Genomic DNA, 24,692 nt, shown 5'->3' on the forward strand with positions numbered 1-24,692 from the left:
ATCTAAGCCTCAGCATGCTGACAATGTGAGAATGTCTTTCATCTGGACTGAAATAAGCAGATTATAAGAACATAGGAGCAGATTCCAGTGATTCGGCCCATTGTGTCTGCTCTGCCATTTAATCACGGCTGATTTATTTTCTCTCTCAGCCACATTCTCCTGCCTTCTCCCTGTAACCTTTGACAGCCTGGCTGATCACAAACCTATCAAACTCCGCTTTGGAGTGCTGAGTAAAGAGAGGTGTAAAGTACCGGAGCAGCGTCCATGTCAGGACCACAAGATCAAAGATGGTCACGTTCCCCACGTTCAAGTTGAATTATCATTCAGCCACACATGACTGAGTACCCAGGAATACAGCCAAACAGAACCAAGGTGTTTCTCCAGGACCAAGGTGCAAAACACAGAGCCAACTGTCATATACAACACAAGGCATATACAATGCCTATAAAAAGTATTCACCCCTCCTTGGAAGCTCTCATGTTTTATTGTTTTACAACATTGAATCGCAGTGGATTTAATTTGGCTTTATTTTTACACTGACAAACAGAAAGTGCTCCCTCTCCAAGGACAGACAGGCACGAACATATCCTCAGGAGAGGGGCAGGCAGTCGGCCCTGGCAGAGCCCTCGACTGTCCGTCACCTAGACCCCTGAATGGCCATCTTGGCCAGGCCCAGGAGCAAGCCCAGCAGTAAAATCTTGCACTTTGGTGGAAGAAATAAACGGGCAGACTACTATTTAGATGGGGAGAGAATTCAAAATGCAGAGATGCAAAGGGACTTGGGAATTCTTGTGCAAGATACCCTAAAGGTTAACCTCCAGGTTGAGTCAGTTATGAAGAAGGCGAATGCAATGTTAGCATTCATTCCTACAGGTGTAGAATATAAGAGCAGGGATGTGATGTTGAGGCTCTATAAGGCACTCTTGAGACCACTCTTGCAGTATTGTGCGCAGTTTTGGGCTCCTTATTTTAGTAAGGATGTACTGACATTGGAGAGGGTTCAGAGAAGATTCACAAGAATGATTCCAGGAATGAAAGGGTTACTGTATGAGGAACGTCTGGCAGCTCTTGGGCTGTATTCCCTGGAGTTCAGGAGAATGAGGAGGGGATCTCATAGAAACATTCTGATCGTTAAAAGACCTGAACAGATTAGATATGGCAAAGTTATTTCCCATGGTAGGGGAGTCCAGGACAAGACGGCACAACTTAAGGATTGAAGGACATCCTTTTAAAACAGAGATGCAGAGAAATGACTTTTGTCAGAGGGAGGTAAATCTGTGGAATTTGTCGCCACCGGCAACTGTGGAGGCCAAGTCATTGGGTGTATTTAAGGCAGAGATAGATAGGTTCTTGACTAGCCAGGGCGTTAAAGGGTATGGGGAGAAGGCAGGGGAGTGGGAATGACTAGAAGAATTGGATCAGCACATGATGGAATGGCGGAGCAGACTCGATGGGCTGAATGGCCTATTTCTGCTCCTATATCTTATGGTCTTATGGTGACCCGCCACACCCCCCCACCCCCATACTGGGTGCCCGTACATGAGGATCGTGAGGCTGAAGTGCAACCAGAACCTGAGCAGCAGCCCCTTCAGAAACTCAAACAGGGGCCGCAGCCTCTCACACTCCTCCCGGTCACAGAACGAACAGATGGACAGGGCATCAGTGAACCTGCTTGGTACTGCCCCATGCAACACCTTCCACCCCAGGTCCCCAATGTACAGGCAAAGGGCCCTGTATGAAGAGAGTTCCACTGGAGACCAGCTGGTAAAGCAGACCGCCAAGGCAAATCCGGTCAGCAGCAAAGGCAAGGAAGTGAAAGACGTTACAGGAGCAGCCCGTATAAGAAACACTTTGGAGCGTCACAAAAGGGCATGACGGACGTCCCCACGAGACAGCTCAAGTTCAGTGGGACCCTCTCCCGCGAGGTATGCTGCAGCCTGGGTCCGAGGAGCACCTCCTGCCCATCAATCAGTGGTGCAGGCAGAGCCCCTCTAGTTCCCTGAGCCCCCTTGACACCCACCATGATAGGATGGGGACCAGTCCCCCCTCACAGCCAGAGCGCTGTTCCCCACCAGAGTGGCAAAGCCTCATGCTGTCTACTGGAAGCTGCGTGCCCTCGTCCGGGCAGTGCCCTTGGTGGAGAAAGTGCGTCACCAGCACATGCCACCTCGGAGGGTGGTCACCGTAGGGCTATCTCTGCAGGGTCCTGAGGCAGAGAGCCACCAGCTGGGTGCACATACCAGCACATGCCATCTTTGTCTCCAATTCCTGCCGAGAGAATTTGTGACTCTCGAAAGCTTGACATTTAAAAGTTATTTGTAAAAAATTACAAACTAGAAGTGAAGTGAGCAGACATCAAGAAGATGTGGACAGGCTGGTGGAAAGGGCAGTTAGGCTGCCGAAATTTTACAGAGAAAGGCAACGTCCCAGTGGCTGTGCCCCTTAACAACAGGTACTCCTGTTTGAGTACTGTTGGGGGGGACAGCTTACCCGGGAGAAGCGACAGTGGCCGTGCCTCCGGCACAGAGTCCGGCCCTGTAGCTCAGAAGGGTAGGGCAAGGAAGAGGAGGGCAGTTGTGATAAGGGACTCGATAGTAAGGGGGTCAGATAGGCGATTCTGTGGACGCAGTCCAGAGACCCGGATGGTAGTTTGCCTCCCTGGTGCCAGGGTCCGGGATATTTCTGATCGTGTCCAAGATATCCTGAAGTGGGAGGGTGAGGAGCCAGAGGTCGTGGTACATATAGGTACCAATGACATAGGTAGGAAAAGGGATGAGGTCCTGAAAGGAGAATATAGGGAGCTAGGAAGGGAGTTGAGAAAAAGGACCGCAAAGGTAGTAATCTCGGGATTACTGCCTGTGCCACGCGACAGTGAGAGTAGGAATGCGGTGAGGTGGAGGATAAATGCGTGGCTGAGGGATTGGAGCAGGGGGCAGGGATTCAAGTTTTTGGATCATTGGGACCTCTTTTGGCGCAGGCGTGACCTGTACAAAAAGGACGGGTTGCACTTGAATCCTAAGGGGACCAATATCCTGGTAGGGAGATTAGCGGGGGCTACTGAGGTGACTTTAAACTAGAATGGTTGGGGGGTGGGAATCAAATTAAAGAGGCTAGGCATGAGGAGGTTAGTTCACTACAGGGGGATGGGAACCAGTGCAGAGAGGCAGAGGGGTGTAAAGTGAGGGTAGAAACAAAAAGTACTATGGAGAAAAGTAAAAGTGGCAGGCCGACAAATCCAGGGCAAGCATTAAAAAGGGCCACTTTTCAGCATAATTGTATAAGGGCTAAGAGAGTTGTAAAAGAGCACCTGAAGGCTTTGTGTGTCAATGCAAGGAGCATTCGTAATAAGGTGGATGAATTGAAAGTGCAGATTGTTATTAATGATTATGATATAGTTGGGATCACAGAGACATGGCTCCAGGGTGACCAGGGATGGGAGCTCAACGTTCAGGGATATTCAATATTCAGGAGGGATAGACATGAAGGAAGGGGAGGTGGGGTGGCGTTGCTGGTTAAAGAAGAGATTAACGCAATAGAAAGGAAGGACATAAGCCGGGAAGATGTGGAATCGATATGGGTAGAGCTGCGTAACACTAAGGGGCAGAAGACGCTGGTGGGAGTTGTGTACAGGCCACCTAACAGTAGTAGTGAGGTCAGAGATGGTATTAAACAGGAGATTAGAAATGTGTGCAATAAAGGAACAGCAGTTATAATGGGTGATTTCAATCTACATGTAGATTGGGTGAACCAAATTGGTAAAGGTGCTGAGGAAGAGGATTTCTTGGAATGTATGCGGGATGGTTTTTTGAACCAACATGTCGAGGAACCGACTAGAGAGCAGGCTATTCTGGACTGGGTTTTGAGCAATGAGGAAGGGTTAATTAGCAATCTTGTCGTGAGAGGCCCCTTGGGTAAGAGTGACCATAATATGGTGGAATTCTTCATTAAGATGGAGAGTGACATAGTTAATTCAGAAACAAAGGTTCTGAACTTAAAGAGGGGTAACTTTGAAGGTATGAGACGTGAATTAGCTAAGATAGACTGGCAAATGACACTTAAAGGATTGACGGTGGATATGCAATGGCAAGCATTTAAAGGTTGCATGGATGAACTACAACAAATGTTCATCCCTGTTTGGCAAAAGAATAAATCAAGGAAGGTAGTGCACCCGTGGCTGACAAGAGAAATTAGGGATAGTATCAATTCCAAAGAAGCAGCATACAAATTAGCCAGAGAAAGTGGCTCACCTGAGGACTGGGAGAAATTCAGAGTTCAGCAGAGGAGGACAAGGGGCTTAATTAGGAAGGGGAAAAAAGATTATGAGAGAAAACTGGCAGGCAACATAAAAACGGACTGTAAAAGCTTTTATAGATATGTAAAAAGGAAAAGACTGGTAAAGACAAACGTAGGTCCCCTGCAGGCAGAAACAGGTGAGTTGATTATGGGGAGCAAGGACATGGCAGACCAATTGAATAATTACTTTGGTTCTGTCTTCACTAAGGAGGATATAAATAATCTTCCAGAAATAGTAGGGGACAGAGGGTCCAGTGAGATGGAGGAACTGAGCGAAATACATGTTAGCAGGGAAGTGGTGTTAGGTAAATTGAAGGGATTGAAGGCAGATAAATCCCCAGGGCCAGATGGTCTGCATCCCAGGGTGCTTAAGGAAGTAGCCCAAGAAATAGTGGATGCATTAGTGATAATTTTTCAAAACTCGTTAGATTCTGGACTAGTTCCTGAGGATTGGAGGGTGGCTAATGTAACTCCACTTTTTAAAAAAGGAGGGAGAGAGAAACCGGGGAATTATAGACCGGTTAGCCTAACGTCGGTGGTGGGGAAACTGCTGGAGTCAGTTATCAAGGATGTGATAACAGCACATTTGGAAAGTGGTGAAATGATCGGACAAAGTCAGCATGGATTTGTGAAAGGAAAATCATGTCTGACGAATCTCATAGAATTTTTTGAGGATGTAACTAGTAGAGTGGATAGGGGAGAACCAGTGGATGTGGTATATTTGGATTTTCAGAAGGCTTTTGACAAGGTCCCACACAGGAGATTAGTGTGCAAACTTAAAGCACACGGTATTGGGGGTAAGGTATTGGTGTGGGTGGAGAGTTGGTTAGCAGACAGGAAGCAAAGAGTGGGAATAAACGGGACCTTTTCAGAATGGCAGGCGGTGACTAGTGGGGTACCGCAAGGCTCAGTGCTGGGACCCCAGTTGTTTACAATATATATTAATGACTTGGATGAGGGAATTAAATGCAGCATCTCCAAGTTTGCGGATGACACGAAGCTGGGTGGCAGTGTTAGCCGTGAGGAGGATGCTAAGAGGACGCAGGGTAACTTGGATAGGTTGGGTGAGTGGGCAAATTCATGGCAGATGCAATTTAATCTGGATAAATGTGAAGTTATCCACTCTGGTGGCAAAAATAGGAAAACAGATTATTATCTGAATGGTGGCCGATTAGGAAAAGGGGAGGTGCAACGTGACCTGGGTGTCATTATACACCAGTCATTGAAAGCAGGCATGCAGGTACAGCAGGCGGTGAAAAAGGCGAATGGTATGCTGGCATTTATAGCGAGAGGATTTGAGTACAGGAGCAGGGAGGTACTACTGCAGTTGTACAAGGCCTTGGTGAGACCGCACCTGGAGTATTGTGTGCAGTTTTGGTCCCCTAATCTGAGGAAAGACATCCTTGCCATAGAGGGAGTACAAAGAAGGTTCACCAGATTGATTCCTGGGATGGCAGGACTTTCATATGAAGAAAGAATGGATGAACTGGGCTTGTACTCGTTGGAATTTAGAAGATTGAGGGGGGATCTGATTGAAACGTATAAGATCCTAAAGGGATTGGACAGGCTAGATGCAGGAAGATTGTTCCCGATGTTGGGAAGTCCAGAACGAGGGGTCACAGTTTGAGGATAGAGGGGAAGCCTTTTAGGACTGAGATTAGGAAAAACTTCTTCACACAGGGAGTGGTGAATCTGTGGAATTCTCTGTCACAGGAAACAGTTGAGGCCAGTTCATTGGCTATATTTAAGAGGGAGTTAGATATGGCCCTTGTGGCTACGGGGGTCAGGGGGTATGGAGGGAAGGCTGGGGCGGTGTTCTGAGTTGGATGATCAGCCATGATCATAATAAATGGCGGTGCAGGCTCGAAGGGCCGTATGGCCTACTCCTGCACCTATTTTCTATGTTTCTATGTCTTCAATATTAGTAAAGATGAGAGATTAGTGATTACAGATTAGCTTTATTTGTCACGGGGTACATCGAAACGGACGGTAAAATACATCGTTTCTGTCAAATCAAATCAGTGAGGATTGTGCTGGGCAGCCCACGGGTGTTGTCACATTTCTGGCGCCAACAGAGCATGCCCACAACTCTCGAACCCTAACCCTACGTCTTTGAAATGTGGCGGGAACTGGAGCACCCAGAGGAAACCCACGCAGTCACAGGAAGAGCGTATAAACTCCTCACACGGGGTGGCGGGAAATGAACCCCCAACTAGAGGTTGCTGACCGCGATGGCAATATCTTCTGTTTGTCCCACCCAGTCTGCTCATGGACTCCTATCAGGGAGGGGACTACATAATATCCACACTGGGGCCACCAGGCTCAAAAACAGTTACCTCCCCCAAGCAGAAAAACTGATCAACACCTCCACCCATTAACCTGCCCCTCCACTACTTTATCACTTCATGTCAGAGTCACCTTATGTACAGACACTTCTGTGCCTAGTGTCACTTCATGGACATACAATCAATCTATATAAGCTATCTTATGTATCTGTATTTGTTCTACTTTTTTAGGAGCAGAATTAGGCCATTTGGCCCATTGAATCTGCCCCACCATTCAATCATAGATGATCTTTGTTTCCCCTCCTCAGCCCCACTCCCCGGCCTTCTCTCCGTAACCTTTGATGCCATGTTCCATCAAGAACCTATCGATCTCCGCCTTAAATACACCCAATGACCTGGCCTCCGCAGCTGCCTGTAGTAACAAATTCCACAAATTGACAACCCTCTGGCTAAAGAAATTTCTCTGCATCCCTGTTTTGAAAGGACACCTTCTATCCCAAGGCTGTGCCCTCTTGTCCTAGACTCCCCCACCATGGGAAACATTCTTTCCACATCTACTCTGACTAGGCCTTTCAGCATTCGAAAAGTTTCAATAAGATGCCATCTCATCCTTCTGAATTCAAGGGAGTACAGACCCAGAGCCATTAAACATTCCTTATATGATAACCCTTTAATTTCTAGAATCATCCTTGTGAACCTCCTCTGGACCCTCTCCAATGCCAGCACATCTTTTCTAAGATGAGGGGCCCAAAACTGTTCACAATACTCAAGATGAGGCCTCACCAGTGCCTTATAAAGCCTCAGCATCACATTCCTGCTCTTGTATTCTAGACCTTTTGAATTGAATGTTAACATGGCATTTGCCTTCCTCACCAGTGACTCAACCTGCAAATTAACCTTTCGGGTGTTCTGCACAAGGACCCCCAAGCCCCTTTGCACCTAAGATTTTTAGATTTTCTCCCCATTTAGAAAATAATTCGCACATTTATTTCTTTTACCAAAGTACATGACCATGTATTTTCCAACATTGTATTTCATTTGCCACTCTCTTGCCCATTCTCCTAATCTGTCTAAGTCCTTCTGCAGCCTTCCTGTTTCCTCAACACTAACTGCCCCTCCACCAATCATTGTATCATCTGCAAACTTGGCAACAAAGTCATCTATTTCGTCATCTAAATCATTGATATACAGCATTCAAAGAAGCTGTCCTAACACTGGCCCATGCAGAACACCAGTAGTCACTGGCAGCCAACCAGAAAAGGATCCTTTTATTCCTATTCACTGCCTCAACCAATCAGTCAATGCTCTAACCATGCTAGTAACTTTCCTGTAATTCCATGGGCTCTTAACTTGGTAAGCAGCCTCATGTGTGGCACCTTGTCAAAGGCCTTCTGAAAGTCGAATATATAACATCCACTACATCCCCTTTATCTATCCTACTTGTAATCTCCTCAAAGAATTCCAACAGGTTCATCAGGTGGGATTTTCCCTTCAGAAACCATGCTGACTTTGTCCTATGCCAGATGTCAAGAGTCCAATGATTTTTGAAGGATCATTTCTAATGCCACCACGATCTCTAACGCTACCTCTTTCAGAACCCTAGGGTGCAGTTCATCTGGTCCAGGTGACTTACGCACCTTTAGTTCCTTTAGCTTTTTTTAAAACCTTCTCCCTTGTAATAGTGACTGCACTCACTTCTCTTCCCTCACACCCTTCAACACTTGGCACACTGTTAGTGTCTTCCACAGTGAAGACTGATGCAAAATACTCATTTAGTTCATCTGCCATTCCCTTGTCCCCCGTTATTATTTCTCCGGTCTCATTTTCTAGCAGTCCTATATCCACTCTCATCTCTCTTTTATTTTTTATGTACTTGAGAAAGCTTTTTCTATCCACCTTAATATTGTTTGCTCATTTGATTTCATATTTCATCTTTTCTGTCCTAATGATTCATTTAGTTACCTTCTGTAGGTTTTTAAAAGCTTCTTAATGCTCTATCTTCCCGCTGATTTCTGCTTTCTTGTGTGCTTTTGCATGAGCTTTGACTTCCTTTGTCAGCCTCAGAAAGAATATTTTGCCATTTGAGTATTTCTTTGATTTTGGAATACTTCATTTTTTTCCCCTAGAAACTCAAACCATTGCTGCTCTGCTGTCATCCATGCCAGTACCTAATTTACTTTGGCCAACTCCTCTCTCATACCACTGTAATTTCATTTACTCCACTGAAATACTGCTACATCAGACTTTACTTTCTCCCTATCAAATTTCAAGTTGAACACAATCATATTGTGATCACTGTCTCCTAAGGGTTCCTTTACCTTAAGCTCCCTAATCACCTCAGTTCATTACATAACACCCAATCCAGTATAGCTGATCCCCTAGCAGGCTCAATGACAAGCTGCTCTAAAAAGCCACCTCGTGGGCATTCGACAAATTCACTCCCTTGAGATCCATTACCAACCTGATTTTTCCAATCTACCCATATATTAAAATCTCCCAAGACTATCATAACATTACCCTTTTAAAACACCTTTTCTATTTCTTATCGTAATCTGTGGTCCACATCCAATCAACTATTGAGAGATCTGGATATAACTGTCACCAGGGTCCTTTTATCCTTGCAGTTTCTTAACTCAACCCACAAGGATTCAACATCTCCCAATCCTATGTCACATTTTTCTAATGATTTGATGCCATTCCTTACCAGCAGAGCCACACCACTCCCTCTGCCTACCTTCCTATCCCTCCAATACAACGTGTAACCTTGGACATTCAGCTCCCGACTACAACCATCCTTCAGCCATGATTCAGTGATGGCCACAACATCATACCTGACAATCTGTAAAAGTGCAACAAGATCATCCACCTTATTTCTTATACTCTGTGCGTTGAGATATAACACTTCGAGTACTTTACGCTTTTTAATCCTGTATCCCTAATGCAGTGTTCTTTACCTTATAGAACATAGAACATAGAATAGTACAGCACAGTACAGGCCCTTCGGCCCACAATGTTGTGCCGACCCTCAAACCCTGCCTCCCATATAAGCCCCCACCTTAAATTCCTCCATACACCTGTCTGGTAGTCTCTTAAACTTCACGATTATATCTGCCTCCACCACTGACTCAGGCAGTGCATTCCACGCACCAACCACTCTCTGAGTAAAAAACCTTCCTCTAATATCCCCCTTGAACTTCCCACCCCTTACCTTAAAGCCATGTCCTCTTGTAATGAGCAGTGGTGCCCTGGGGAAGAGGCGCTGGCTATCCACTCTATCAATTCCTCTTATTATCTTGTACACCCCTATCTTGTCTCCTTTCATCCTCCTTCTCTCCAAAGAGTAAAGCCCTAGCTCCCTTAATCTCTGATCATAATGTATACTTTCTAAACCAGGCAGCATCCTGATAAATCTCTTCTGTACCCTTTCCAATGCTTCCACATCCTTCCTATAGTGAGGTGACCAGAACTGGACACAGTACTCCAAGAGTGACCTAACCAGAGTTTTATAGAGCTGCATCATTACATCGCGACTCTTAAACTCTATCCCTCGACTTATGAAAGCTAACACCCCATAAGCTTTCTTAACTACCCTATCCACTTGTGAGGCAACTTTCAGGGATCTGTGGACATATACCCCCAGATCCCTCTGCTCCTCCACACTACCAAGTATCCTGCCATTTACTTTGTACTCTGCCTTGGACTTTGTCCATCCAAAGTGCACCACCTCACACCTCTCTGCGTTGAACTCCATCTGCCACTTCTCAGCCCACTCCTGCATCCTATCAATGTCTCCCTGCAATCTTTGACAATCCTCTACACTATCTACAACACCACCAACCTTTGTGTCATCTGCAAACTTGCCAACCCACCCTTCTACCCCCACATCCAGGTCGTTAATAAATATCACGAAAAGTAGAGGTCCCAGAACAGATCCTTGTGGGACACAACTAGTCACAATCCTCCAATCTGAATGCACTCCCTCCACCACCACCCTCTGCCTTGGCAGGCAAGCCAATTCTGAATCCACCTGGCCAAACTTCCCTGGATCCCATGCCTTCTAACTTTCTGAATAAGCCTACCGTGTGGAACCTTGTCAAATGCCATACTAAAATCCATATAGATCACATCCACTGCACTAACCTCATCTATATGCCTCGTCACCTCCTCAAAGAACTCTATCAGGCTTGTTAGACACAATCTGCCCTTCACAAAGCCATGCTGACTGTCCCTGATCAGACCATGATTCTCTAAATGCCTATAGATCCTATCTCTAAGAATCTTTTCCAACAGCTTTCCCACCACAGACGTAAGGCTCACTGGTCTATAATTACCCGGACTATTCCTACTACCTTTTTTGAACAAGGTACCATTCCCGTGGACAACGAGGACATAAAGATCCTAGCCAGAGGCTCAGCAATCTCTTCTCTCGCCTCGTGGAGCAGCCTGGGGAATATTCCGTCAGGCCCCGGGGACTTATCCGTCCTAATGTATTTTAACAACTCCAACACCTCCTCTCCCTTAATATCAACATGCTCCAGAACACAAGTCTCACTCATATTGTCCTCACCATCATCAAGTTCCCTCTCATTGGTGAATACCGAAGAGAAGTATTCATTGAGGACCTCGCTCACTTCCACAGCCTCCAGGCACATCTTCCCACCTTTATCTCTAATCGGTTCTACATTCACTCCTGTCATCCTTTTTTTCTTCACATAATTGAAGAATGCCTTGGGGTTTTCCTTTACCCTACTCGCCAAGGCCTTCTCATGCCCCCTTCTTGCTCTTCTCAGCCCCTTCTTAAGCTCCTTTCTTGCTTCCCTATATTCCTCAATAGACCCATCTGATCCTTGCTTCCTAAACCTCATGTATGCTGCCTTCTTCCAACTGACTAGATTTTCCACCTCACTTGTCACCCATGGTTCCTTCACCCTACCATTCTTTATCTTCCTCACCGGGGCAAATTTATCTTTAACATCCCGCAAGAGATCTCTAAACATAGACCACATGTCGATCAAAAACAAAAGAAAATCTGCAGGTGCTGGAAATCCACACAACACACCTTAAATGCTGGAGGAACTCAGCAGGCCAGGCAGCGTCTATGGAAAAGAGTAGAGTCAATGTTTTGTGCCGAGACCCTTCAGCAGGACACTACTGCAGCTCCTCCAGCATCTTGTGTGTGGTGCGTGTTCCTTACCTTAATGTGTTTTTTTTTGTGCTACATCAGATCCAGAGCAACAATTTCTCCTTTATATTAAAAATCTTGAACCTTGAGTAAACTTGTAAAGCGGAGATATCCAGAGAACTTCATTTCAGTGGAAAGAACAAGCACTAAAATATTCCTACTATGTATTGAGTAAGCATTTGCCGGTTAAGGCTCTGCTGCATCGTACCTGAACACAAAATCCGTAGAATCAATCTCGTTGCCACACCTGCTGCTCTTCAGAATTCCTCCGTTCCCAACCACCGCACATTTCTTAAACTGGGACCGTGAGTATGGCATTTCCTGTTAAGAGGGAGCTGTTGGATTAGACTGTTTAAATATTATTTTCTTCGTAGCTTAACAATTAATTATTTGCTTGTATTTTCTATAATTGTTTATGTACAGATAACTATTTAGTATGCATCTTCAGAAGGAGTAGCAACTGCACGACCCAATTTACATCCGTGGTGCGCAAATGGAACAGGTCAAAAGCTTTAAGTTCCTCGGGGTCAATATCACAAATGACCTGACTTGGTCCAACCAAGCAGAGTTCACTGCGAGAAGGCCTACCAGCGCCTTTACTTCCTGAGAAAACTAAAGAAATTTGGCCTGTCCCCTAAAACCCTCACTAATTTTTATAGATGCACCGTAGAAAGCATTCGTCAAGGGAGCATCACAACCTGGTATGGAAGTTGTCCTGTCCAAGACCGGAAGAAGCTGCAGAAGATTGTGAACACGGCGCAGCACATCACACAAACCAATCTTCTGTCCTTGGATTCACTTTACACTGCACGCTGTCGGAGCAGTGCTGCCAGGATAATCAAGAGCACGACCCACCCAGCCAACACAGTTTTCATCCCTTTTCCCTCCGGGAGAAGGCTCAGGAGCTTGAAGACTTGTACGGCCAGATTTGGGAACAGCTTCTTTCCACCTGTGACAAGACTGCTGAACGGATCCTGACCCGGATCTGGGCCGTACCCTCCAAATATCCGGACCTGCCTCTCTGTTTTTTCGCACTACCTTACTTTCCATTTTTCTATTTTCTATTTATGATTCATAATTTAAATTTTTAATATTTACTATCGATTTGTAATCCAGGAAACGGGAAGCGCAGAATCAAATATCGCTGTGACGATTGTATGTTCTAGTATCAATTGTTTGGCGACAATAAAGTGAAGTATGTCTATGCAGTGTTTCAGTGACCCCTAGTGGTCACAGCATGTATCTGCAGTGTTTCAGTGACCCCTAGTGGTCACAGTATGTATACGTAATTCCAAACAAGAGAAAATCTGCAGACACTGCAAATCCAAGCAACACACACAAAATGCTGGAGGAACTAAGCAGGCCAGGCAGCATCTATAGAAAGGAATACAGTCAACGTTTCAGGCTGAGATCTTTCATCAGGACTGGAGAACAAGGATGACTTATTCAAGAGTCTGATGACAGTGGGGTAGAAGCTATCCTTGAGCCTGGCAGTTCGTGCTTTCAGGATTTTGCATCTTCTGCCTGGTGAGAAAGGGGAGAATAGAGAATGTGTGAGGTGGGTGAGGTCTTTGATTATGCGTTCTGCTTTATATTGAAGCAGGAAGTGTAGACAGAGTCTAGAGAGGGGAGGCTGGCTTTTCTGATGTTGTGGAGGAAAAGTTAAGCTTGAGGACTGGGGTCGGCAGAATTGTCGGGAGACCGTGATTAAAAAACAGGAATAGCTTTGTCTTCTTTGTACTAACTAACAATTGATCATGTCATCAATGAGGAACCGATTGTATAGGTACTAAAGTCTAAATTGCAGAAGCATTATCCAGAGACGAGCTGACCGAGTGTGCTTGGACTTACTGTATAGATTGGAATTATAACCTTGCGTTGGTGGAGATGTTGTGCGGAACAGCTCCCCTGAATTCACGAAATAAAGGTTGCAAGTAGTCTCGAGGTGTTTGCCTACTTTGTGTTTGATCGGTACTAAATTCTCTCACAGAATCTGGTGACAAGCATCCCAATGATACGGGATCCCAGCGATCCCATCCAAGAAACTTGCTTATCATCAAGATCCGACCAGGGTACCCACCTGTGAGACTTAGAGACACAGAAAACCTACAGCACAATACAGGCCTTTCAGCCCACAAAGCTGTGCGGAACATGTCCTTACCTGAGAAATTACCTAGGGTTACCCATAGCCCTATGATAGCACCCACGAACAACAACACCTGAAAGAAGACATAGGAAGACGAAACAGCTCTTAGGGGATGCCTTGGTTCCCTCGGGTTTGCCAGCGGACGAGCTTTGGTTGGAAATGGGAGACAGCAGGTACTCTGTGACGTTTTCTCGGGATCTCTATGGGTGGGCAGGTGGGGACTGGCTGTATGGCAGATTTTTTGGTCTAAAGAAGTTTCAGTAATGGTGAAATGAAACGAAAGCTGGGGACAGAGATCACATTTGGGATTGAGAATATATGATGTGGAGTTTTAACAAGTGGGAAGAGTTGGCTAAATGGCTCCAGCCTCCAAAGGTTAAATCTAAAAAAGAGGAAGAACAAATTATGCAAAAGGACAAGGTGCCCCCATCAGGAGCCTCAGCTCTGACGGCCTCAGGCACTGGACTGTCATCGAATAGCTCCCCTCCCCCCTTCCCTGCATCTTCCGGATGACATGGAAGTCATAGACACGGCTGTTGGGGTGCTCCGGCATTGTGACCGCCCACAGCAGTGGCAACAACAGCTACAGCCGAGGGAACCGGCGGTTCCAGTGGGGCAGCGGGGATCCCAGCGTGGCGCAGAGACTGAGGGTACAACCCTTCACAGACCAGGTCAAGAGACGGACCTGTGATAAGATGGGGGGCACGTGGGGGCCAAGCTGAGCAGGGACCGGCGGATAGTTCAGACTCTCTGCTCCAGGCTCCTTGCAAACACTAGGGAATGTTCCATAAACCCTGGACCCTGGCAGAGGTATGCAACATGATTAGCAGAGCCCCCAGTCCACTACGCAAACCCGGTAGCCTTCCATAATTGGTTGGAGCAGACTTGCCAAACTTTTTATCATTACCTGGAGATGTCCAGGCATAGCTTAAGGTAGGCTATGGAACTTCTTGACCAGGTGTGAAAATAGGATTTCCCTAATGCACCCCAACGACCACAGGGGGACTGGGCCCCTCCACTGGGAAACGAGGGGGATGGTGATGGGGGTCCTACTGACGGAATGAGTGATTGGCTGAACAGAGCAAAAGATGCCATTCTCGCAGGAGCCAGGCAACACAGTGACTTTGGAGACGTAACTAGATGTCAGCAAAAGAAGGGTGGGACTATTACTGATTTTATTGGCCAGTTTAAAAGACACTTGGGAATCTAGTGCAGGGAATCCCTCCCCACCCCAGCAGCAAACGACCCACTGACAGCGCAAACATTTATAAATTGTCTCCAACCAGAGGTAGCACATTTTTAAAAACTGACGGATGTGGAATGTTGGGAGGATGTCAGAACATCCCTCATTGACATGGATAGGAACGGCCTGGTTACAAATCAGGGAGAAAATGGACAGTGTGTGCAACAAGAAAAGAGGAGGGCGGAAGCACGGGATAAGAGTCCGGATGTATGCAGGCGGTGTGGGAAGACAGGACAGTGGTCCAAGGAGTGTCGAACCAGATGGAGTAGAAAGGGAAGAGACCCTGATAAAGACGAGAGAGGGGAAGCCTCCTTTAACATATTCATAGTCATAGTCATATGTTATTGAGCCTGGGGGAAATTGGTTTTCGTTACAGTTGCACCATAAATAATAAATAGTAAATAAACCATAAATAGTTAAATAGTAATATGTAAATTATGCCAGGAAATAAGTCCAGGACCAGCCTATTGGCTCAGGGTGTCTGACCCTCCAAGGGAGGAGTTGTAAAGTTTGATGGCCACAGGCAGGAATGACTTCCTATGACGCTCTGTGTTGCATCTCGGTGGAATGAGTCTCTGGCTGAATGTACTCCTGTGCCCAACCAGTCCATTATGTAATGGATAGGAGACATTGACCAAGATGGCATGCAACTTGGACAGCATCCTCTTTTCAGACACCACCGTGAGAGAGTCCAGTTCCATCCCCACTACATCACTGGCCTTACGAATGAGTTTGTTGATTCTGTTGGTGTCTGCTACCCTCAGCCTGCTGACCCAGCACACAACAGCAAACATGATAGCACTGGCCACCACAGAATCATAGAACACCTTCAGCATCGTCCGGCAGATGTTAAAGATGTTAACCAACAACAGAGGGCCACAAAGGGAGCAATAAAACAGGCAGCAATGGTCAGGCTTTCAAGAAATGCCCTAGAGGAGCCCATGTTAGACATAGAGACAGATGAAAGGAGAAGGCAAGCTCTGATTGATCCTGGTGCTACAGTGTTGTCTGTACACCCTCTGTGACACCAGCTAAAGGCAGTAAAGGTATGAAAGACTGTAGGAGCAGCCGGTGTTCCTGTGATAGAACCCCTGTCCGAGCCAGTTGAAATCAATATAGAGAACAATTTGAATGATGAAACGTTCGTTATAGCTGAGAACTCACCTGTTAGTTTGCTTGGATGCTAAGCACTCTGCAAATTAAATGTCGTTATTCACTGTACCTCCGAAGGATTGCATCTTGAAATCCCCGAAAACAGACTGCTACAATAAACTGAACAATTAGGGGACCCAGCTGGCGCATTGAGGGAAATTGGCTACGGCAGCAAATTGAAGCTGACATTAAGCAGGGGAGTTTCTGGACAATTTAAGTGGGGGTCCAATATGTTATGGCAGGGGGATGGGAACCAGTATGATAGAGCTGAGGGTGAGCCAGCAAGTTTACACTTGGATGATAGGTGTTACATGAATGTAAGGAAGGACAGGCCAATGATTAGGTACAAATGCAGACAGAGCAAAGAGCTAAATTGTACCACAGAAGGAAAATTCAAAAGGGCATGAATCTAGGACTGAAGGTGCTGTATTTAAATCCTTGTAGTATCGGAATAAGGTGGATGAATTTGTGGCGCGATTAGAGAATGGTTGGTACGAAACTGTGGGCATCATTGAGTCGTGGGTGAATGAAGGCCAGAGTTAGGAGCTTAACATCAAAGGATAAACTTTGTATCAAAAGGACAGGCAGGAAGGCATTGGCATTGGTGGCATTTAATAAGGTGCCACACAAGAGGCTGTTTAAAAGATAAAATCTCATGGCATTACAGGAAAGATACTGGCATAGATAGAGGAATGGCTGACAGGCAGGAGGCAGCAAGTGGAATAAAAGGGCCCTTTTCTGGTTGGCTGCCAGTGACTAGTGGTGTTCCTCAGGGGTCAGTATTGGGACCACTACTTTTCACATTGTTTGTCAATGATTTGAACTGATGGCTTTGTGGCAAACTGCGGATGATACAAAGATAGGTGGAGGGGTAGGTAGTGATGAGGAAGCGATGCAATTGCAGCAGGACTCAGACAAATTGGAAGAATGGGCAAAAAAGTGGCAAATGGAATAGTGTTGGGAAATGTATGAGAATGTATTTTGGTAGAAGGAACAATAGTGCAGACTATTATCTAAATGGGGAGAGGGTTCAAACATCAGAGGTGCAGAGGGACTTGGGAGTCCTCAGGCAAGACTCCCAGAAGATTAATTCACAGGTTGAGTCTATGGTAAAGAAGGCAAATGCAATGTTGGCATATATTTCAAGCGGAATAGAATATAAAAACAATGAGATAATGCTGAGGCTTTATAAGACACTAGTCAGACTGCACTTGAAAAATTGTCAACAATTTTGGGCCCCATATCTCAGAAAGGATGTGTTGTCATTGGAGAGAGTCCAGAGGAGCTTCATGAGGATGATTCTGGGAATGAAGGGGTTAATATATGAGGAATGTTTGGCATCTTTGGGCCCGTACTTACTGGAATTTAGAAGAATGTGGGGGGATCTCATTGAAACCTACCGAATGTTGAAAGGACTAGATAGGGTGGATGTGGAGAGGGGGTTTCCTTTGGTGGGGGTGTCCAGAACTAGAGGGCACAGCCTCAAAATTGAGGGGTGACACTTAGAACAGAGGTAAGGAGGAATTTTTTTAACCAAAGAGCGGTGAATTTGTCGAATGCTCTGTCATAGACAGCTGTGTAGGCCAAAACCATGGGTATATTTAAGGCGGATCGGTCAGGGCATCAAAGGATATGATGAGAAGGCAGGTGTACGGGATTGAGTGGAATCTGGGATCAGCCATGATGGAATAGAGGAGCAGAGTCGATGGGCTGAATGGCCTCATCCTGCTCCTATGTCTTATGGAAGCACTTGTAAACTAGCAACTGCACTGTGGCCTTCCAGGATCCAAATCCCAATCAGGATTACAGAATCCAAGTAAATCAACATGAAGGCAAGAAGTGGTTAATATCGGGCAGGGTAATTTTTGGCCCTGAGGGAATAGCAGCTGAGGTTCTATTCAAAATAGAACTGGGGGATCTTTCCCAGCCCCATGTCTACCAGTCCACTGGTAGTCAAACATCCTTCCAAGCCTAAAGATTTGGGAACTGTAGTGAGATGTGCATTGGAGAACGCCAACTAATCAAAGCGGGGTGAGTTATTACGGACCAGATACAAGGGTAAAGGTAGTAACTGCGTTACATGCCGAACGTGAATTTCATAGACAGAGCTCCCCTCTTACACCCAGATTGTGTGATCCACAAGAGAGTTGCAGGGTGGATCCTGTATTGTGGGCACAGGGTAAGAATCATGTAGGGTTTGTGAAGTCCGTGGCTCCCCATCAAGGGACTGCTGAAGGGAATGCCTGACTACCCTCCATCAGACAATATTGCCTTTCTCCGGAGGCCGTCAGCGGTACTGAACCCATAATAGAGACGCTATTGCAACAAGGTGTTCTGTGACTAACTCAAAGCCCTTACAATACGCAGAATCACCCAACCCCAAGCCCAGGAGACTGGGTGTGTGGCGGTTTGTTCAGGATTTGTGGGCTATAAGAAGGCAAATGCAATATTAGAATTCATTTCTAGGGGTATAGAGTATAGAAACATAGAAAATAGGTGCAGGAGTAGGCCATTCGGCCCTTCGAGCCTGCACCGCCATTCAGTATGATCATGGCTGATCATCCAACTCAGAACCCTGTACCTGCCTTCTCTCCATACCCCCTGATCCCTTTAGCCACAAGGGCCATATCTAACTCCCTCTTAAATATAGCCAATGAACTGGCCTCAACTGTTTCCTGTGGCAGAGAATTCCACAGATTCACCACTCTCTGTGTGAAGAAGTTTTTCCTAATCTCTGTCCTAAAAGGCTTCCCCTTTATCCTCAAACTGTGACCCCTGGTTCTGGACTTCCCTAACATCGGGAACAATCTTCCTGCATCTAGCCTGTCCAATCCCTTTAGGATTTTATATGTTTCAATAAGATCCCCCCTCAATCTTCTAAATTCCAATGAGCATAAGCCTAGTCGATCCAGTCTTTCATCATATGAAAGTCCTGCCATCCCAGGAATCAATCTGGTGAACCTTCTTTGTACTCCCTCTATGGCAAGGAGGCCTTTCCTCAGATTAGGGGACCAAAACTGCACACAATACTCCAGGTGTGGTCTCACCAAGGCCTTGTACAACTGCAGTAGTACCTCCCTGCTCCTGTACTCGAATCCTCTTGCTATGAATGCCAGTATAAGAGCAGGGATGTGATGTTGAGGCTCTATAAGGCACTCGTGAGACCACACTTGAAGTATTGTGTGCAGTTTTGGGCTCCTTATTTTAGAAAGGATAAACTGACATTGGAAAGGGTTCAGAGAAGATTCACAAGAATGATTCCAGGAATGAAAGGTTTACCGTATGAGGAACGTCTGACAGCTCTTGGACTGTATTCCCTGAAGTTCAGGAGAATGAGGGGGGATCTCATAGAAACATTCCGGATGTTAAAAGGCCTGAACAGATTAGATATGACAAAGTTATTTCCCATGGTAGGGGATTCTAGAACAAGAGGACCCGACTTCAGGATTGAAGGACGTCCATTTAGAACAGAGATGCGGAGAAATTACTTTAGTCAGAAGGTGGTAAAACTGTGGAATTTGTTGTCACAAGTGGCTGTGGAGGCCAAGTCAGTGAGTGTATTTAAGGCAGAGATAGATGGGTTCTTGATTAACCAGGGCAACATACAGTATGGGGAGAAGGCAGGGGAGTGAAATGACTGGAAGAATTGGATCAGCTCATGTTTGAATGGCGGAGCAGACTGGATGGGCCAAATGGCCTACTTCTGCTCCTATATCTTACGTACCTACAGTGTGGATTTGACGTACAAGTATAAATTGGCCTTTACAGGGCACTAAAAGATGCCCTAACACAGTCTCCCACGTTGGGATAGCCTGTTTACAGCAAGCCAATCCAGCTGTATATAAACGAGAAGGAGGGTTTCGCACGTGAGTGTTAACCCTAGAACACAGTGGCGTATCCCTCCCACCGTTGCCCCCAGTGGTTAGCGGAATGCTGGCATGTGTAAGGGCAGTGGCAGCGATGGTCAAAGGGGCTGCCCCGTTAATACCGGACCATGCCCGTCCGGTACTGACAGCTCGTGTTGTAATGCCGCTTCTCATCTCAGCTGCTAGGCAACATTTCACCACGGCCCGCCGCACGGGGGCGAGGTCATGTTACTTAGCAAGTCGAATTTAACTTCTAAAAGAGCGCCCGCACTCCCGGTCCTGGCAAGTAGTAGAGACCGTTACATCACCATGGCCGGCCCTCTCCACTGTACCCGTTGACAACCCAGATTTCATTGTCATTACGGATGGCTCCTCCAGCAAGCCCAATGACCCCACCGTACTGGCAGGCTATGATAGTGACTCCCTGTGGTATCTTAGAGGTAGGAACCCTTCCCCAAGCGACAGCTGAGCTTTCTGCATTTTAACCTAGGGATACACAGTAAACATCTATAGAGACTCTAGGTGTGCATTCGGGGTGGTACATGATTTTGGGTCACTTTGGCAACATCGAGGGTTCATTTTGTCTGCAGGTAAACCTATCCAGCATGCGTATCTCATTAAAAATCTGCTACAAGCAGTGCAGTTGCCCGAACAAATTGCTGTGCGAAGCCTCAGAGCCCATAACTACAGGAGATGAAGCTGCTGACGTGGCTGCCAGGAAAGCCGCTGGTACGTATGCAGATACAATGTACCGCTGTTACCCCAGCCTGCAGGATCTAATTTCCACCCAAGACGGGACCCGGAAGAGGAGAAGGGAATACGGGAGGGGAAACAATGTTTTATGGAGTCTGAGGGGGTCTGGCGACATCCGGATAACCGCCCGGTGTGTCCCAGGAGTCTCCATGTTCGATTAGTACATGGGAAAGGACATGTAGGTTCGGTGGGGGGTAGTACCCATCAAACACAACAACAATGGGGTCTGCACCGGGGCTAACGGTCATTGTGGGGCAGGTTGTGTGAGATTTGCCAGAGAAACAATAGGGGAAAGTCACCTGCTAAATTTGACCATTTCCCACCCCGGGGAGGCACGATTTACCAGATTACAAATAGACTTTGTGCACACGCCAGCCAGGTGGGGGTTACAGATGCCTATTAGTAATAGTGGACCATGTTCTCCAAATGGGTGGAGGCGTTTCCCACTAGAAAAGAAGATACTCCAACTGTGGTTAAGACATTAATGACAGAAATTATTCCCAGATTTGAGGTTCCGAACAGTGCTAGAGGGAGACATTTTACAGCTAAATTCTTCAAGGAATTGGGTCAGGCATTACGATTTACTTGGGAATGTCACCTTCGGTATCAGCTCCTGAGTAGAAAGAATGAACTGAGTATTAAAATATACATGGGCTAAAGAAAGTCAGGAAACGGGATTGAAATGGCAGAGGCTATTCCCATAGCATTATACGCTCTAAGAGATCAGGTGAGCTGACAACTAAACTGACTCCCTTCCAAGTGTTAATGGGTAGGCTGATACCGGTGGGGTCTCGGCCCCTTCTGACTGGTGCACAAACGTCCTTGGTCTGGACCGCTGGGAAAACAGAGAAATTGTTAAAGCCCTAGGTGAAGCAATAATTGAATTGAATTGAATTGACTTTATTACTTATATCCTTCCTATACATGAGTAAATATCTTTACATTATGTTGTAGCGACCCACTTTCTACGCAGGCGAACCGGCTCACAAAATGGGAAGCGCGTTGACAGAGAGGCCAGCCCCAAAATGGCACTGGGCCTTCTTCACCAGCAAGGGGAGAAAGCCCACGCGCGGGGAGAGACTTTTGTAATGCACCTCTGATGTCATTTCCACCCGGAGAGGGCGGGAACAGAACTGCGTAAAAGCCAGTGCCACAAAGTTTGAATAAACTAGTCTCGAATGCGACTTACAGACTGCGTGAATAAAGTATATTTTGAAATAAAAAGAAATTTCTAGCTCTGTGTGTAGCACATCTCTACAATGTCTCCACCTAAATGTGCAATGTGCAATTGATAGTAATTTGTAATAAACATTATGTACAACAGGACAGTCAAGATAACATAGAAATATAATTGTATCAGCGTGAATGAATCAGTCTGATGGCCTGGTGGAAGAAGCTGTCCCGGAGCCTGTTGGTCCTGGCTTTTATGCTGTGATACCGTTTCCCAGATGGAAGCAGCTGGAACAGTTTGTGGTTGGGGTGACTCAGGTCCCCACTGATCCTTCAGGCCCTTTTTACACACCGGTCTTTGTAACTGTCCTGAATCACGGGAAGTTCACATCTACAGATGCACTGGGCTGTCCACACCACTCTCTGCAGAGTCCTGCGATTGAGGGAAGTACAGTTCCCATACCAGGCAGTGATGCAGCCAGTCAGGATGCTCTCAATTGTGCCCCTGTAGAAAGTTCTTAGGATTTGGGGACCCATACCAAACTTCTTCAACCGTCTGAGGTGAAAGAGGTGCTGTTGTGCCTTTATCACCACGCATCTGGTATGTACAGACCACATGAGATCCTCAGTGATGTGGATGCTGAGGAACTTAAAGTTGTTCACCCTCTCAACCCCAAATCCATTGATGTCTATAGGGGTTAGCCCATCTCCATTCCACCTGTAGTCCACAACCAGCTCCTTTGGTTTTGGGACATTGAGGGGGAGGTTGTTTTCTTGACACCACTGTGTCAGGATGATGAATTCCTCTCTGTAGGCTGCCTTGTTATTATTTGAGATTAGGCCAATTAACATAGTGTCGTCGGCAAATTTAATTAGCAGATTGGAGCTGTGGGTGGTGACATAGTCATGGGTATACAAAGAGTAAAGGAGGGGACTTAGGACACAGACCTGAAGGGTAACTGTGTTGACGGGCAGAGGTGAGGGAGCCCACTCTTACCACCTGCTGCCGATCTGACAGGAGGTCCAGGATCCAGCTGCACGTGGCAGGGTGAAGGTCAAGGTCTCTGAGCTTCTTGTTGAGCCTGAATGGAACTATGGTGTTGAATGCTGAACTGTAGTCGAAGAACAGCATTCTCACATAAGCATCCTTCTCCAGGTGTGTAAGGACGGTGTGTAGAGCAGTGTCATCTGTCGATCGGTTGTGTTGGTAGGCGAATTGTAGGGGTCCAGTTTGGGAGGTAGCACTCTGCAGATGTAGTCCTTGAGCGGCCTCTCAAAGCATTTGCTGATTATTGAGGTGAGTGTGACAGGACACCAGTCATTCAGACATGTTACCTTGGTGTTTTTAGGTACAGGAACAATAGTGAATGTTTTGAAGCAGGAGGGCACTCTACACTGGGAGAGAGAGAGATTAAAAATGTCTTTAAACATTGTGTCGCGCACACTATGAGTATCCGCCCTGGGATGTCGTCTGGTCCCGCAGCCTTGCGACTGTCCACTCGTTGTAAACACCCGCGTACTTCAGCCTCAGAGATGACCGAGGTCCAAGCAAACCAAGGGCAGGTAGCTGCTGTATTACCTCAGCCAGGGGAAAAAACACTCACCCCTTTAAACCTGGAGACTATGTATCTGTACAGATGCTTAGGAAAGACCCTCTTTCTCCTAGGTGGAAAGAGACATACCAAGTGACCCTGGTGACAAGGACTGCTGTGAAAGTCCAGGGGAGCCTACCTGGGTACACAGAACCAAGTGACCCTGGTGACGAGGACTGCTGTGAAAGTCCAGGAGAAGCCTGCCTGGGTACACAGAACCAAGTGACCCTGGTGACGAGGACTGCTGTGAAAGTCCAGGAGAAGCCTGCCTGGGTACACAGATCCAAGTGCAAGTTATTGTTTCCTGAAGGTGGGAAGGTGGGAAATTGAATTATGAAGAAATTACTTTTGTTGTGTGGACTATTGGGGTTTATTATGCTGGGGCGAATCTATAATACTTACTTGGGCGTAGTTTATCAATATGCCACATGGACTAATGTCGTCAGTTGTTGGATCCCTGTGCATGGAGCAGGAGGGGTACCCTTATGGCCAGTTCCCTTCAATGAGAAGGAGAAGGAATACTTCAATAAAATAACCAGCAGCTATTACTGGCCAGATAAAGGGAAGGAATGGATACAGGAGGGAACAGGTAATCAACAGAAGAACAAGGCTACACGAATGGCAATTGGACCGGTATTCTTTAAGGGAAATTGCTTTGAGGAATGGTCTCTGCCTAACTATAATTTAACAAATCATAATGTGCATGCAGCTACTCAAACAGCTGAGAGGTGCTGGTGCCGGGAAAGCAAGACGGGTCAGTTAACGGGAAGGAGTAGATGCAAAGAAAAGACTGATTAACGGTTGGGTAAACATGCCGGATATGTGGGTGTCAAGCTTACTTCTGGTTACCTCTTAACTGGACCGGATGTTGTTACCTTGGATTTGTAGTACCGGCGGGTGGTCACTCTCGTGACTCATACCCCGTTGCCCATCCGCGAAGGAAGAGGGCGATTACTGATGCGGAAACGTTCTGGATAATTACATTTCCTATGTACGAGGCAGGCAGGGCA

The 24,692-nt window shown here is 46.4% G+C and overlaps 1 protein-coding gene across 1 annotated transcript in view; it reads right to left on the bottom strand.

Annotated features, from left to right (window-relative positions):
- The window catches only part of st8sia5 (ST8 alpha-N-acetyl-neuraminide alpha-2,8-sialyltransferase 5), an 85,723-nt gene that overhangs the window by 17,219 nt on the left and 43,812 nt on the right, over window positions 1–24,692 (bottom strand). The window contains exon 5 of the mRNA XM_072252158.1: window positions 11,969–12,081. Coding sequence (XP_072108259.1) covers window positions 11,969–12,081 — 113 coding nt within the window. The remainder of the gene's footprint in view (window positions 1–11,968; window positions 12,082–24,692) is intronic.

This window comes from Mobula birostris, chromosome 3, assembly GCF_030028105.1.
Source record: "Mobula birostris isolate sMobBir1 chromosome 3, sMobBir1.hap1, whole genome shotgun sequence".
In the NCBI taxonomy this organism is placed as follows: Eukaryota; Metazoa; Chordata; class Chondrichthyes; order Myliobatiformes; family Myliobatidae; genus Mobula; species Mobula birostris.